The sequence below is a fragment of the Stegodyphus dumicola genome, chromosome 9 (genome assembly GCF_044657685.1).
Source record: "Stegodyphus dumicola isolate Sdum_Otavi_A_Nest chromosome 9, ASM4465768v1".
NCBI classification, from domain to species: Eukaryota; Metazoa; Arthropoda; class Arachnida; order Araneae; family Eresidae; genus Stegodyphus; species Stegodyphus dumicola.
Window position 1 is genome coordinate 183,331,618 of NC_140776.1, and position 15,421 is coordinate 183,347,038.

Below are 15,421 nucleotides of genomic sequence, written 5' to 3' on the forward strand. Positions count from 1 at the left end.
GTCTTCTTTAATGCGAAATGACTTGTATGGCTGGATGATTTCGATTGGTTTGCCTTTTCAGTACGCTTTGATAGTTTCAATTCCTCTCCTTGTTATAGACGTTTTACATTAGTCTCCAAACGATCATTACTGGAATTTCCATTTACAGCATACCGAAAATATTACCTTCTTAGTTATTACAGTAGTTTTCTCCTTTTCAACCGAAATAACGTTGCTATATATTTAAATGAGTGTAATATTATAATCATATTTGCATTCTGTGTCAATATATTACGAGTACAAATAACAGAGGCAGAATTATTTGAGAATGTTAACATAGTTCGAAAACTTAGATAACAAACACTGAAGCAAAAATAATTTTACTTTCATAATAGAGACAAAGCTGTAAAATATTATTCTGCCCCTTTTGAAGGTTGTCGTATGCCCTAATGTGCTTAGCTCGTCTATGTAGCAAATAGAATACTCACGGTTAGAGACCGAACGAAAGCAAAATGGATTTTTCATATTTCTTGATCCAAAATGTCTGAGGGTTTTTACGGTGAAGGCTGGATTAATATGTGGTGGAAGAACATTCGTCAGTCAGCACTTGGATTTGGAGGACTGGGTCTCGTTTCTCTCCCCAGTCGCCTTGAAGTAAACGAGAAGATACGGAATTTCTGCACTTCCATTGAATTTGCTCCTGATGTAAGTAGTTATCGTTTCAGTCTAGTACATCGAAGATTGATATTTCGAAACCTTTTGAAAGTACACCTCATTTTGATGGTTTTTTTCCCGTAAAGAAGAATAAGCACATTAAAGAGAATCATGTTAATGTGAAATTTAAAATTAGGCAATAAAACAAACTTTGTGTGAGTTAGATTTTGTATAAACTCTATCGATTTCGGGTGGCGATGAGATGCAGGTCCTTTTCTCCAGTAGGAGAGAAAAAGAAAAGAAAAGAAAAAAAAAAAGAGTTTGGCATTTATATTTTTTTTACTCCTGAAGAAGAGGGACCTGCATCTGGTCGCTCTGGAAACTGATAGATTTTTATTTCGTAATCTTTGCTAAACAAAGGTTGCGTACATTTAAATCGCAAATGATATCTGAAAACAAATTTTATCTTATATACTAGTACTTATTACTGCTTTATTTTATATAGCAGATTTCTATTTGATATGATTGACTATTTAAAATGATAACAATTGGTTAATACACTATATTTTAAAATAACTTTTTTTTTAATCTTAAATTCTTTCTAAGCCATTCTAACTATTCTCAATTAAGTAAGAAGTAAATTAAAAAAGTTAAATACAATTTTTTGCTGAAATGTTTGTCTCACATACCAAAAACATTATAAATTTTGAAGGAAATATTTTATGAACTTATTTATTAATTTTAATTACCACTCAGAATTTCTTAAGTGTCAGAATAAGTTTTAGTATTAAGCGTGAAATCACTTTTCTCTTATTTCTTGTGTATACGAGCCGGTTTCCCTTAGAAAGTCCTCCACGAAGACATCCCTCCCCTTAGGCAGATAGCCCTCGAGGCTTTACCATAATCACACACACACACACACTCTTATTTGTTAAATGTAGCTATATATATATCTATGTATGAAGAAAGGCCGCCCAGACGGTATTAGTGGTTAAGGAAGGCGACTACGATACTGCATGGCCCGGGATCAAATCCCTCAGAAGGCATGGATGCAAATTGTCTTTTCTTTTCGCCATCGACGGAACAGCTGGCCCACTGGGTTAGGTGCTTATCAGCCTGTTGTATCCCGTCGATGAAATTAAACATAAATACATGAATAAATACAAATAAAGAGCTTAGTACAGTGTCCTCCTGGAATTGGTCACTCTAAACGAGGAACATTGAAATAAGGACCAGAACATGGAAAGAAGGTGCATGGTGGAACTGCTGAGACTATGGGGAACACTTTTCACTATATGGTACACTGCGAAAAAAAGGGAGAAGACCAATTCTATATCTCCCGTTCTAATGGGCCGATTGACAAAATTCGAACTGCGTTTTCCATGTCTCGAAAGCGCGATTTAGGATATATATTAGATTTATATATAGCATTGTTCTAACATAGGTATTTTGACACAAAATCGGATTTTTTTCTGAAATAACACACCAATGTTTCCCACATTTCGATTCTATGACTCAAATTATGCTTAGATATTAAATTTTGTAAAATTTGGTGCGAAAATTACGGAGAAATTCAAAAATTTACCTTGGCACATTTTTTTTTTTTTTTTTTCCAGTTTACGCTAAAAATAATTCACTCCGCGAACTTCTTAAATATATGGCAACCTACAGGGGTTGGACAAAAATATGGAAACACCTTTAAAAAAACATGTTTCTTTGCTTAATATGGTGTAGGAAACCCATTGGCATCCAAATCAGCTTGCAGTATTCTCGGAATGGATAAATACAGTTCCTGTATGTTTGCCAAGGGAATATTATACCATTCTTCCTGCAAAACGGTGGCAAGTTCAGATAACGATGTTGGCGGTGGATAACGAGAACGCACTTTCCGTTCCAATGTAGACCACAAAGGTTCGATAATATTCAGGTCTGGTGAGGGGAGATGGGACAACTCATCCTCGTGCTCAGAAAACCAGTCCTGGACAATGTGAGCTGTGTGAACAGGGGACAATGTGAGCTGTGTGAAGATACCATCACCATCGGGGAACAAAGTTTGTACCATGGGATGAACTTGATCGGCCAAAATGTTCACATAAGTCTTGGCAGTCATGTGCCCTGACACAGTAATCATGGGGCTAGCAGAGAACCACGATATGGCTGCCCAAACCATAACAGAACCCCCGCCATGTTTCACTCTTGGCAACAAGCAGTCTGTATTATAGGCTTGAGATGGCGTCCTCCAGACGTAAACTCGGCCAGAAGTGGGAAACAATGTGAAAGAAGACTCGTCAGACCATATTACTCGCTTCCACTGCTCTATAGTCAAAGCCTTTATGACTTAAACACCACCTTTTTCTGTTACGGGCATTAGCATCACTGATGAGTGGCTTCTCAATTGCAGCATGGCCAGCAATTCCCTGTTTATGAAGCTCCCTTCTAATTGTTTTGGTACTCACAGGGTTCGGTAACACAACATTCATTTCAGCAGTAACTTTTGCAGCTGTGGTCTTCTTATTTTTCGTCACAATTGCCCTTAATGATGGTCTGTCACGATCACTCAGGCACACTTTCGTCCGCGCTGTGATTTAGCAGATGATGTTTTTCCGCTTTTCAAATATGCGGAATAAATCTTCGATACAGTACCTCTTGAAACACTAAACACCTCGGTTACCTTGCTTACGGAAGCACCTACCATACGTGCTCCAACAATTTGCCCACGTTCGAAGTCTGTTAACTCTGACATAATGCAATGACAACCTCACATAACAGTACTCCGACAAACAACTGAACTGTTTAGCACATTTACGAAGTTATATAGGTGGCGTCAGTAGTCAAAAACGCCAGCGCCACCTACATATTTCATTAAAATCAATTTTTCTTTTCAAACATGCATTTAACAAGGTGTTTCCATATTTTTGTCCATCTACTGTATTTTCCTTTCCCTTCCATTATGCCGGAGCGGGGAAAAGACACCTCGTTCCTACCTTTTTGTATTGTGCATGAGCGGGAAAAAAAGCTGCATCGCTCTCACTTTCAAATAATTTTAGCACAGTGTCTAAACCACATTTGATGTTTTATCGCTTTCAACAAATATGCCAAATTTCAAAACGCGCCAATATATAAATTCACGTATATCTTCGGAAATTTCGAATAAAAAACTGTAATTTTTTTCAGGTATGCTTAGAAATACATCTACTTTAAAATAATGGTAAAAATTTTATAGATTATAATTCAAACATTTTTTTGAAAAACTTATAAAAATTATTTAAAAATACAAATTTTAAAAATAAGTCATAAAAAATGGTGAATTTTATTTGGGATTAAACTAAATGTCGAAATGTGAAAGAAAGAATCAAATAAGTTTAATAAAAAACAGAAATTAATAAATAAATACCAAACTCAATTATCATTGAGAAGCTAAAATTTTGAAAACTAATGTTTTAATAACTACTCGTGCGATTTTTACAAAACTTAGTAGTTTGGCGTAATTTGATTCGTAGAATCGAAATATGGAAAAACATTGGTATGTTATTTCAGAAAGAGTCCGATTTTGTGTCAAAATACCTATATTAGAACAATGCTATATCTAAATCTAATAGATATCCTAGGTCGCGCTTTTGAGACATGAAAAACGCAAGTTGAATTTCGTCAATCGGCCAAGTAGAACGAGAGATATAGAACTGCCCCCCCCTTTTTTACTTCCTTATACGAAGTAAAAAGGAAATATTGTAATCGCGAAAAGTATCAGGCAGCATATTTCAACGAAAATATCCATTTTGACCGCTGTAGAATGCAATTTAACGATGTTTTTGAGTGATATCTGTACGTAAGGACAGAATAAAAGACTCGTTTCCTCCAAAAATATTATAAAACTGCTTTAAAATAAATTCTGAAGAGAATTTTTCGCGGCGTCTGTACGAACGTATGTACAGTACGTACGTACGTACGTATCTCGCATAACTCAAAAACGAGTAGCCTCAGAACGTTGAAATTTTGTATGCTATAACATGTAGATGTGCACCTCGTATTTTGGTTGCAATCGGCCGCACCAAACGTATATAAATATATTTATATATATATCCACTCTGTTACCCGGCTCAGTGATCTCAGTTTCTTTACTCTTATACGTTTGTAAATGGTACATTTTTTGCTTTAAAAATGATTGAATTATGTTGTTTATTATCTTCCGGTTAAGGTTTTTATGCCTTTAGTAAATCTGTATGCAATATTTTCAGAATTATCAACCATTTTAATTTTATTTAAGTGCCGCTAAGCCTTTTTTTTATGGCGGCCAATGATTGTTTACATTTAAAACAGCTGAGTAGCGGATTTGTTGCCAATCTAGAGAAACTTAGCTTCGCAACAACAAAAATAACGCCTTCATTTATTATTGCCAATTAAATCATGCTTAATCCTTTCTGGAATTTTTTCGAGGAAATAAGTGTTTAAAATTTACTTCGTAATTTTTAATAGAGATATTTTGAGATTTTATGTATTTTTGCCTTCTCGCGAAGTGAGAACTGAATTAATTGAATGAGAAATACTCAATCGTCTGTGAGAAACTGTTTCTTTTTTGTTTTGTTTGCTTAATTACTTTTATACATCATTCTAGCTTTATTATAGTATTTGAATAGAACATGTGGCAACTATTAGATAATTCTATTCTTTAAATATATAAATTGTGTGCATTCTGAGTTATAATATGAACGAAATATAATACTGTTAAGTGAATCTAGCGCCAGAGTGTCGCTGTGGTAAAAAAATACTAGAGTGAATTTTAAAGAATGCATTTTTTCTATTGTGGTTTATGCGCTGTCGGCGAAGTAGATTTAATTCAATCCAATAAGTTTAAATGAAATGCAAGAAAAAATGCGTATAATTTAATATTCCGTACAAAGAAGTTATGTGGTGTACACATCAGATTTTTTTCACAGTGTAATACATATTAGACATACAGATATATTGAGGATATACTATATAATCAAGTACAAATTATCTGTTTTGTCACAGGAGGCAGTGGAGGTCGTTTATTAGGTGCCTCCATAATAAAAAGCTACCATATTAGGCCACCACTCAGGTGTGGCCAATGCTGAAAAGGCAAGTGCGCACCGTTCGAGAAAGAAAAAAATGTATGAAAAAAGACGTTTCTTGGCGATAATCTGCGCTATGTTTCTTTATATCGAACTTTTGATTGTATGATTTTCCCTTCGCTCAGTTTTAGCAAGCCGAGTTTCGAGTACAGACGGTTTTAAAAAAGAAAATAACGACGTCGTTTTTCTTCTTTTCCATGGCTTATCATTTCTCCGTGATTTTCTACCTTTTAAATTGAACTAATCTTCAATAATAATGTCATTTGAAGCATAGAAATCTCGGGCAAACGTTCGAAATTCTTCGAAACAAAAGCGCAAGAAATTCACTTTTTAATTGACCTTCAAAACCATTCATTTTTCGTTCCCAAATACTTTTTGATGTCTTTTCTTAAGTAGTTAGGCTTCAAGAAAGCGATGTTCTAAGGCAAAAGAAAGGCCCGTAACCAAAAAGTTTTAACTTTAAATCACCATTCTTGGCTCTTCTGAACAATGTCATGTTCTTTTAAACATGACTTTTGAAACTTTGAGAAGTTTAAAATCTTTAAACAAAAGCGGAAAAGCTTTTAAGCAGTTTTTAACAACTTTGGTTGTAAGGAAATGTGCGTACCTTATAATGAAGATTTAATAAATTGTATAAGGTGTTTAAATGTTGTTAGTTGTACATTTTATTTCTTTAAATGCATGTGCACCTTGCACAAATAAAGGAACACTTCTGTATCCCCCGTTCTACTGGGTCGATTGACGAAATATACCTTGCTTTTTTTCATCTCTCAAAATGGCGACTTGTGACATATATTAGACTTATATTCTAATATAGGTATTTTAACACACAAATCGGACTTTTTCTGAAATAATATACCTATTTTTACCATATTTCGATTCTACGACTCAAATTATGCCAAAGGGGCCAAGTTTTGTAACAATCGCACGAGTAGTTTAAAATTAGCTCTCAAAATTTTAGTTCCTCGGTGTTAATTGTATTTCCTATATATTTATAAATGCCCGTTTTTTGTTAAACTTTCTGGATTCCTTTTTGTGCGGTTCGAAATTTAAGTCCAATCCAAATAACATTTGCAGATATTTTCTGAATTATTTTCAAAATTTGTGTATTTTAGTAATCTTTATAAATTTTTCGAAAGATTTGAGATATAACCTATTAAATGTTTATCATCACCTTAAAGTAAATGTATTTCTAGGCATGCCTACAAAAAATTAGCGTTTTTGTTTATAATTTTCCAAGATATACGTGAATTCCTATATAGGCGTGTTTCGAAATTTGGCATATTTGTTTTAAACGATAATAACCACAAATATAGCATAGTATTATTTATTTAGTTTCATTATTTTATTTACTTGGTAGTTATACAGAGGCTGTTCGCACATTTTTTAGACGATTTTGGTAAGCGGTAATAAAAACTCTTTTGCTGCAAAAGAAGTAACTGCAATTTTACTATGTTTTTAAAAGTCAAAATTATCGCCTGTGGCTTGAAAGTTTTGTTTTTATTCAAAATGGCGAATTTAACAAAGCAGTTGTTCGAAGGCTACATTTAAGCTCTTTCCGAAGAGAAATATGCTTACTCCGTTATCCAGAAGCGATGTGAAAGTCATGGTTTTGTGATATCTAAAGCGTCGATAGGTAATATCATCAACAAGAAAGGAAAAAAAAACGTCAAATTGGAGCCTCAAGTGGGACAAAAATCCAAACAAGTATTCAAGGAAAAAACGGACATCTTCGACTATTGCAAGGGTACGTTGTTTAATGTTAAAAGAAAATCCCTTTAGTCAAAGGACAGCTGCAAAATCATTAAAATGCTCGGTGTCCACTGTAAACAAAATGATAAACGTTGATTTAAATCTTAAGAAAGCGAAAAAACGCAATGTGCATCGTCTTCTTCCGAAGCATATCGCTCAACGCAGGACACGCTGCAGAATTCTGTATGAGAAACACTTATCCAAAGAAAAATGGAAAACAGTTGTCACAATAGATGAAGCATGGGTGTATTTAAATGATTGTAACAAAAAAGAGCCATTTATTATCATAAAAGGGGAGAAAAATTTAACTACATGGTTCAAAGAATCAGAAGAAAGTTTTTCTAAGGGATTCCTGATTGTTGCTAGTTTTTCTTATAATGGCAAGTTAAAAATAAAGAGAGTGCAAAAAAATGTCAAGATTAACTCCAAATACTATCAGGAACATATTTGATCGCCAATTTTTCTGAATGAGATACCATCGCTTTACCCACACTGCCATCCATCTGTGAGACTCCTTCAGGACAAAGCTAGCAGTCACACATCAAAATCCACTGTAAATTTCCTAAAAGAAATGGAACAAAAAACGGGTATCAAGGCCATACCCTTCACTAATATCCCTACTAAATCTCCCGATGGAAGGCCTATGGATTTTTGTGCTTTCGGACTTTTAAAAACTGCATTATCCAAACGTTGTCCCCAAACCCTAACAGGACTCTGGAAAACTGTTCGGGAGGAATGGGATAGAATATCTCTTCTGCCACTTCAAAAGGCATTATTATCCTGGAAATTGCGGTGTCGAAAGATAGTTCAGAATAAGGGATGTCAAATAGAACGTGTAAAACACAAGAATTTTATGTAATTTAGTTTTGTGAATACAATATACATCGTCTAAAAAATGTGTGAAAAGCCTCTGTATTAGAATTGTTTGAACGAATGAATGATACATCTTTTTTTCCGCTCGTGTACAAGGTAAAAAGAAAGAGGAAAATAGGTTAAAATTTAAGAATTTCGCCAAGTGAATTATTCTTGACACAAACGTAAAATTGCGTCAAGATAAATTTTTAAATATTTCTTTAAGTTCCTCACCAAATTTTACTATTTGTGCATAATTTGAGTAGCTGAATCGAAATATGGAAAAAATTCGTATGTCATTTCAGAAGAATTTCTATTTTATGTTAAAATATCTCTTTTAATGCAATTAGGCCATTTATAAGCCTTATATGTACGAGGGCCATCCAGGAAGTAGATTACGTTTCCGTCTGTGTCCGCTAGGGGCGGGGCTAGCGCGGCCATCTTGGGGTCAGAGCGTTGCGCAGCTCAGTCTGCATCTAGCCGTGCTAGTGAGAGGTTCGTGCTGTGCTCCGTTCAGATACTGTGACGGTTTGAAATGTCTGCGTTAATTGAAAATCCTGCGAGGTGCGCTCAGTAATAAGGTTTCTGACTGCAAAAAACTGTAAACCGATAGAAATCTATCGGCAGCTTCGTGAAGTGTATGGGGACAACATTATCACTGAAGGTGGAGTGCGTCAGTGGGTCATAAGATTTCAAAATGGCCGAACCAATGTTCACGACGAAGATCGAAGTGGGAGACCCAGCATAGTGACCGCCGAACTTCTCGAAAAAGTCGATGCTAAAGTCCGTGAAAATCGAAATTTCACAATAACGGAACTTTCTTTGAGTTTTCCACAAATTTCGCGAAGTTTTTTGCACGAAATCATCAGTGAAAAGCTTGGTTACCACAAGTTTTGTGCAAGATGGGTTCCAAAAATCTTGACAGAGGACCACAAAAATCAGCGAATGGCTGCAGCGTTGAACTTTTTGGACGCTTACCATAAGGATGGTGACTCTTTACTCGATCGCATCGTTACTGGTGACGAAACATGGGTGACCTATTCCCTATTCCCAGCAATGAAGAAGTGGCTGGCTATGCAGCGTTTTGATGACGACGCACAGCTGCAAGAAGAGGTAACGAAGTGGTTGAAGGCGCAGGCGGCCGAATTTTTCGACGAAGGAATTTCCAAGCTCGTACATCGCTACGATAAATGCCTTAATTTGTATCGTGACTATGTAGAAAAGTAGTATTTGAGTGTGGCTTTCATCTGTATATAATAAAATTTGTTTCCTATACTTTGTTTATTTTTTTATTCCAAAACGTAATCTACTTTCTGGATAGCCCTCGTATATTATGTCGTGCTTTAGACACATGAAGTACCCAAATTAAGCTTCATTAATTGGCTCAGTAGAATGGGAAATATAAAACTATCTTTGTTTTTTTAGCCAAAAAGGCCAGCAAGGCTTCACCAAAGTACAAACAACTTTTAGATATGAACTTGTTTTATAGATACATTGGAAGTATTAATTTTCAATAAACGAATTTTTGACTGTAACAAACTGAATTTTACGTAATTTTAAAATAAAAAAATTCTCTCCTTTTTCATGCACTAATATATTGTTTTCAACTATTGGCAATTGCATCATCTAGTATCGATAACCGAATAGCTTAATCAAATAATTTTTCTTTTAAATTCTGATTGCTCCGAGTAGGAAGTGCACCAGTTGTAACTGGTTAAACATAAAAATATTAACTCTACTATTATAGGAAATTTGTTACACACAGAGTCCAGTTTGAATGACATAATAAAAAGAATATTTCAGTTCAACAACTTCAACTTCCACTTCGCTGCGTTTGTGTCATTCTCTAGAATGAACTTATCTGGGCGGAAAAAAAGATGTTCTTCTACACATACAAATTTCCGCACGATGGCGCTTCAATCGTGAAACGAAAATGGATTATCCAGCGTTAAGAAATAATCTTCCAAACGGAAAAACAACTTCTTACAATTTCGTGATACATGTGTATGAAAGTTATTTAAAGGCATTATACTTAGAAATTAAAAAAAAAAGGGGGAAATCGTCTGTCGCTTCATTTATAATTTAAAATTGTGGAATGTATGACTTAATAAAAAGAATGTTTCAAAATATATTGACTAATAGAGCTTTTGCATTCCGTTTTGGCAATATTAAAAATATTTAAGAAATAACTGTAAATTTTTACGTTTAAATTTCCAAAAATATTATTCACAAAACGAAGACTTGACACATATCAGCTGTTTGCATTTCTTTGTTTCTTTAGAGAGAATTACCTTGCTCTAAGCACTATCAATATTTGCAAACATTTTAAAGAAGTAAAATCAATTTTTTCATTAGCTATTGTGGAATGTATTGGATCACTTTACTATGGAAAAACACACTAGGGTTAAAGGCTTAAAAAGAAAGATGCTGTCATGGAGAACTTTCTAGGAGAATCTGGTTCATATTTATATTACATATAGGAAAATCATGAAAATTTTCAAGCAGCCTGTCCGTTCACCAGAATATATAGCCACTGGGGTGTGTAACATAACAACCGTCAGCATAAATCGGATAATTTTAAACAGGTTATTTTAAGTGTCTAACATTTATTTTAATTTTTAATCATACTTTACTACGTATTCTCGTTTCCCACCTACTGTTCTTTACCAGAACAACGTCAAATTGGAGCCTCAAGTGGGACAAAAATCCAAACAAGTATTCAAGGAAAAAACGGACATCTTCGACTATTGCAAAGGTACGTTGTTTAATGTTAAAAGAAAATCCCTTTAGTCAAAGGACAGCTGCAAAATCATTAAAATGCTCGGTGTCCACTGTAAACAAAATGATAAACGTTGATTTAAATCTTAAGAAAGTGAAAAAACGCAATGTGCATCGTCTTCTTCCGAAGCACATCGCTCAACGCAGGACACGCTGCAGAATTCTATACGAGAAACACTTATCCAAAGAAAAATGGAAAACAGTTGTCACAATAGATGAAGCATGGGTGTATTTAAATGATTGTAACAAAAAAAGAGCCATTTATTATCATAAAAGGGGAGAAAAATTTAAGTACATGGTTCAAAGAATCAGAAGAAAGTTTTTCTAAGGGATTCCTGATTGTTGCTAGTTTATCTTATAATGGCAAGTTAAAAATAAAGAGAGTGCTAAAAAAATGTCAAGATTAACTCCAAATACTATCAGGAACATATTTTATCGCCAATTTTTCTGAATGAGATACCATCGCTTTACCCACACTGCCATCCATCTGTGAGACTCCTTCAGGACAAAGCTAGCAGTCACACATCAAAATCCACTGTAAATTTCCTAAAAGAAATGGAACAAAAAACGGGTATCAAGGCCATACCCTTCACTAATATCCCTACTAAATCTAGTATCGCTTTACATGTAAATGAGGTAGAAAGAGTATCTAAAGGAAGATTTCGCTTACTTCAGCGCAACAACTGATCACACTCCCCTCTGCACAATTCTGTCTTCTGGACCCATAATCATGCATTCCTCTACCTGAAGCGCCAGTCTGGACATAAAATTGATGACAGCCGGACCATGTTGTGCGAAATTGCACAATAATCGCTGCTTAAGCCCATATGACACGGCGTTGGTTTCACACGAATAACTGCTTCGGACAATTTATCTGTCTGGTTTACTACTGAAAGAAAGACGAGCGACTTTTGTCTTTCTTTCCAAAAAAATTGCAAGTTGTTCGTTTTCAACCAATCAGTTATCAGCTTGTTTGTAATGGGGAACTAGTTTCTCCTGTGTTATTCCCAAAGCGATCTATGGTGATTGGCTGTTGTGACAAAGCAGAAAAATTGTTCCAAACAGTTGTTCTTCAGAAACAAACCTACATGTGATAGAACCTTTGGAACTTGTAACTTCAGCAGAAGAACTTAGGCAAAGAATTTGTATTGTTAAGAAGGAAAGCTTCGCAGCAGCAGGAGTGGCTCCCTTCGAATGAAAAGGGAAACAGCTGCGCATGTGTAAAATATCTGTCGCCAAAAAGCGCCAATGAGGTTTTCGGCACATTTCTTCAGTTTCCCGTTATTGAAAAATTCTAAATTATTCTACAGTATCGCCCGAACTAAAAGGTGATGGATGATAATTCTTCACCACCAGGATTTGGCGATTGGGTCCCCTAACTCTTTAAAAGGGGTAGTTCATAAGGTATTTTTCTCCCTCCTTTATGCATGTCTTCGTGGTTTAACGGTAGCACACTCGAGTCGTCGAGAGATCCAGGCAAATAACGTGTATTGTTAAGAAGAAAAACGTCGCAGCAGCAGGAGTGGCTCTCTTCGAACGAAACGTGAAACAGCTGGGCATGCTTGAAATATCTGTCGCCAAAGCTCGAGGCTGATGTTGAAGTTCGAACAGTTTCGACGGTTACGTTTATCAAGAGTTTAAAGTTGTGTGACTCCATTTTTCCCCTCCATATTGATGGATATAAAATCAGACATCAAACTGCGATATGGATAATGCAAGTTCAACAGCCAGTGAAAGTGAAACTTCACCTAATTTTCTTATTCATCTTAATCCGTGTTTCTCAATTTCCTGAACACGTGACGGAGGGCGAAATTCTCGTCAACAGGTTCCGTCGCCAAATTTCTTCGCGAATTTTCCCTCTTCTTTCTAGCGGCGTTGAAGACAAACTGGTTTACATTACGTCTATGGAGCCTTTCCTTCTTTACGTAGACGTTCTTTGGCTTAGGAGTCCTTAGTGGCACGTGTCTGCCGTCAGACTGTTTCATTGTTTAAAGCTAACTACGATCGGCCGTATTGAACGTACCTCCTGATATTCGCCGGTTAAGTTAATTAAGGGTCAACTTATGTTACATAATTGTGTACAGCTTCGGCTAAGTTCAGTTTAGTTTAGCAATAGATTAGTTTCTTATTTTCTTATCTTGAGTTTAACCCAAGTGGATGCTTTTCTGTAAGCCTGAGGAAGCAGCCATCTGTGTTCTTAGTTTGAGATAATAAAGGGTGAGTTTAACCCTACTCTGAAAATTTTCATTTACACACTTGGACCCAGAGATAAGTCTCTAAATAGTTCAACAAGGTTTCTTCTAAGTTAAGCATAGACAAAGCAGTTAGAAACATTACAATTCAAAAGCTTTTCGCATATCGTTATTAGCTCTTATTTCTTTATTCCCTGTTCCTTTTTCATCAGGAAACAAACAGTCCGTCGATTTTGTTATACAATTTATTATACAAAGGTTCAGTTTGGAATACATCGATCTCGGGCTTTAAGAAACCTTTCCTCGTGATCTATTCTTTCATTGACATGAAACTCACACAGGCAGAACCCACCTTATCATCCAGCTTTGAGACGTCGGTAAATACTGTAAGATTCTGTATTGTGTACTTTTAAGTTACAAATGAATGTGCGGAATCTTAAGAACTAGTAAGCGAATAATCGCTTGAGACCGTGGAATAGAAAACAACAAATAAGAAGAGTGAAATAACCCTTTATTATTCAATAAGGTGTAACTGAACTCCGTCTTGGAGTTGTACAAGAAAGCCGGCACTCGGGCTTGAACTTAAAGGTGTCCGCCGATAACATCGCGGCAAAAACATCGTGGACGAAAACGTCGCGGAGAAAACAACGCAAGGCGAAAACGTCGTGCTACAAAACATCGTGGGAGAAAACATCGCAAAGAGAAAACATCGCAGTTCTAAAACATCGTGGTACAAAACATCGTCGTAGAAAATAAAGCAGTTCAAAAACATCGCAGTTTAAAAACATCGTCGTCGAAAATATCGTGGTAAAAAATAAAGTATCTACAAATCATCGCATGACGATAACATCGCAGACATGCTTTTTTCAGGTTTTAATAATTGTAAATGGATATTCCCATAATGATTTGTGAGCGCAAGGTGTAAAGAAGGATAAATTTTACTTTCACATATTTTATTAACTAATAAATTTTTGCTGAAAACGTAAGAAGGAAACTTAAGCATAGAAAATTAAATGTAACTTATAGATTATACTTTTCATGAAATATTACCAATAAAAACTTTATAAAAATGATTTATTAATGGCCTTTGTTAGTTAACTATGTCGGTTTAAAATTCTATTAAGTGCTATAAGTTGCATTAATTTTTTATGCTTAAGTTTCCTTTTTATTTTCTCAGCAAAAATTTCTTAATTAATAAAAAATATGAAAGTAAAAATTATCCTTCTTTCCATCTTGCGCTCACAAATCATTATGGGAATATCCATTTACACTTATTAAAGCATGCCTGAAAAAAGCATGTCTGCGATGTTATCGTCATGCGATGATTTGTAGATACTTTATTTTTTACCACGATATTTTCAACGACGATGTTTTTAAACTGCGATGTTTTTGAACCGCTTTATTTTCGACGACGATGTTTTGTACGACGATGTTTTAGAACTGCGATGTTTTCTCCCACGATGTTTTGTAGCACGACGTTTTCGCCTTGCGTTGTTTTCTCCGCGACATTTTCGTCTGCGATGTTTTTGCCGCGATGTTTTCGGCTGTAACCGAACTTAAAAGCCTAAGAACTAATCTTAACTAAAAGATGTAGCCGAAGCTATCAAATTTCTAACAGAGTTGGTAACTTAACGCTAATAAGCTGCGAAGCTATCAAGGGCCTAAAGTACGGCCGAGCGTAATAATAGCTTAAGAGCGAGTAGCCTAAAAAGGCGGACGCGTGCTAGCCAGAATCACTGGTTTTCTCTCACTAAGACAGTATAACTTGGAGGTTAAATACTACTCCTCAAATTTGTATTCAAACGTGATTCTAAAATTACGTTCTGGTCGGAAGTGGTAAGTTGAAATTAAGAAGCGATAGGAAAGGAACTTTAACTCAAAATTTATCTGTTAGAAAAATTAACATAATCCTTACAATACTAATGGCAAGATACAATCGTGATTGGTGTTCTGAGGAATGATTCTAAAGTTCAGTCCATGCACAGGATATCTCAGCTGAAGAGACCACTTAAATTCGTAATTTTACGGAGCAAAGGCTGCATCACGCATTTTAGTTTCCTGCTTCAGCTGTAATATTGTTGTTCTGTTTGCTTCTTTTTCTGCCTAGATGTATAATGGAAGCAT

General features: G+C 35.4%; 1 protein-coding gene across 2 annotated transcripts in view; it reads right to left on the minus strand.

Moving 5' to 3' along the window:
• Positions 1 to 15,421, minus strand: part of LOC118189765 (uncharacterized) — a 389,534-nt gene that overhangs the window by 314,771 nt on the left and 59,342 nt on the right. The window contains exon 1 of one of the 2 annotated variants that reach the window (XM_085824446.1): positions 7,967 to 7,993. The exons of the other annotated variant lie outside the window; for it this stretch is intronic. Coding sequence (XP_085680572.1) covers positions 7,967 to 7,978 — 12 coding nt within the window. The 5' untranslated portion in view covers positions 7,979 to 7,993. Of the gene's footprint in view, positions 1 to 7,966; positions 7,994 to 15,421 lie in introns of those variants that run through there. 2 annotated transcript variants of the gene reach the window in all.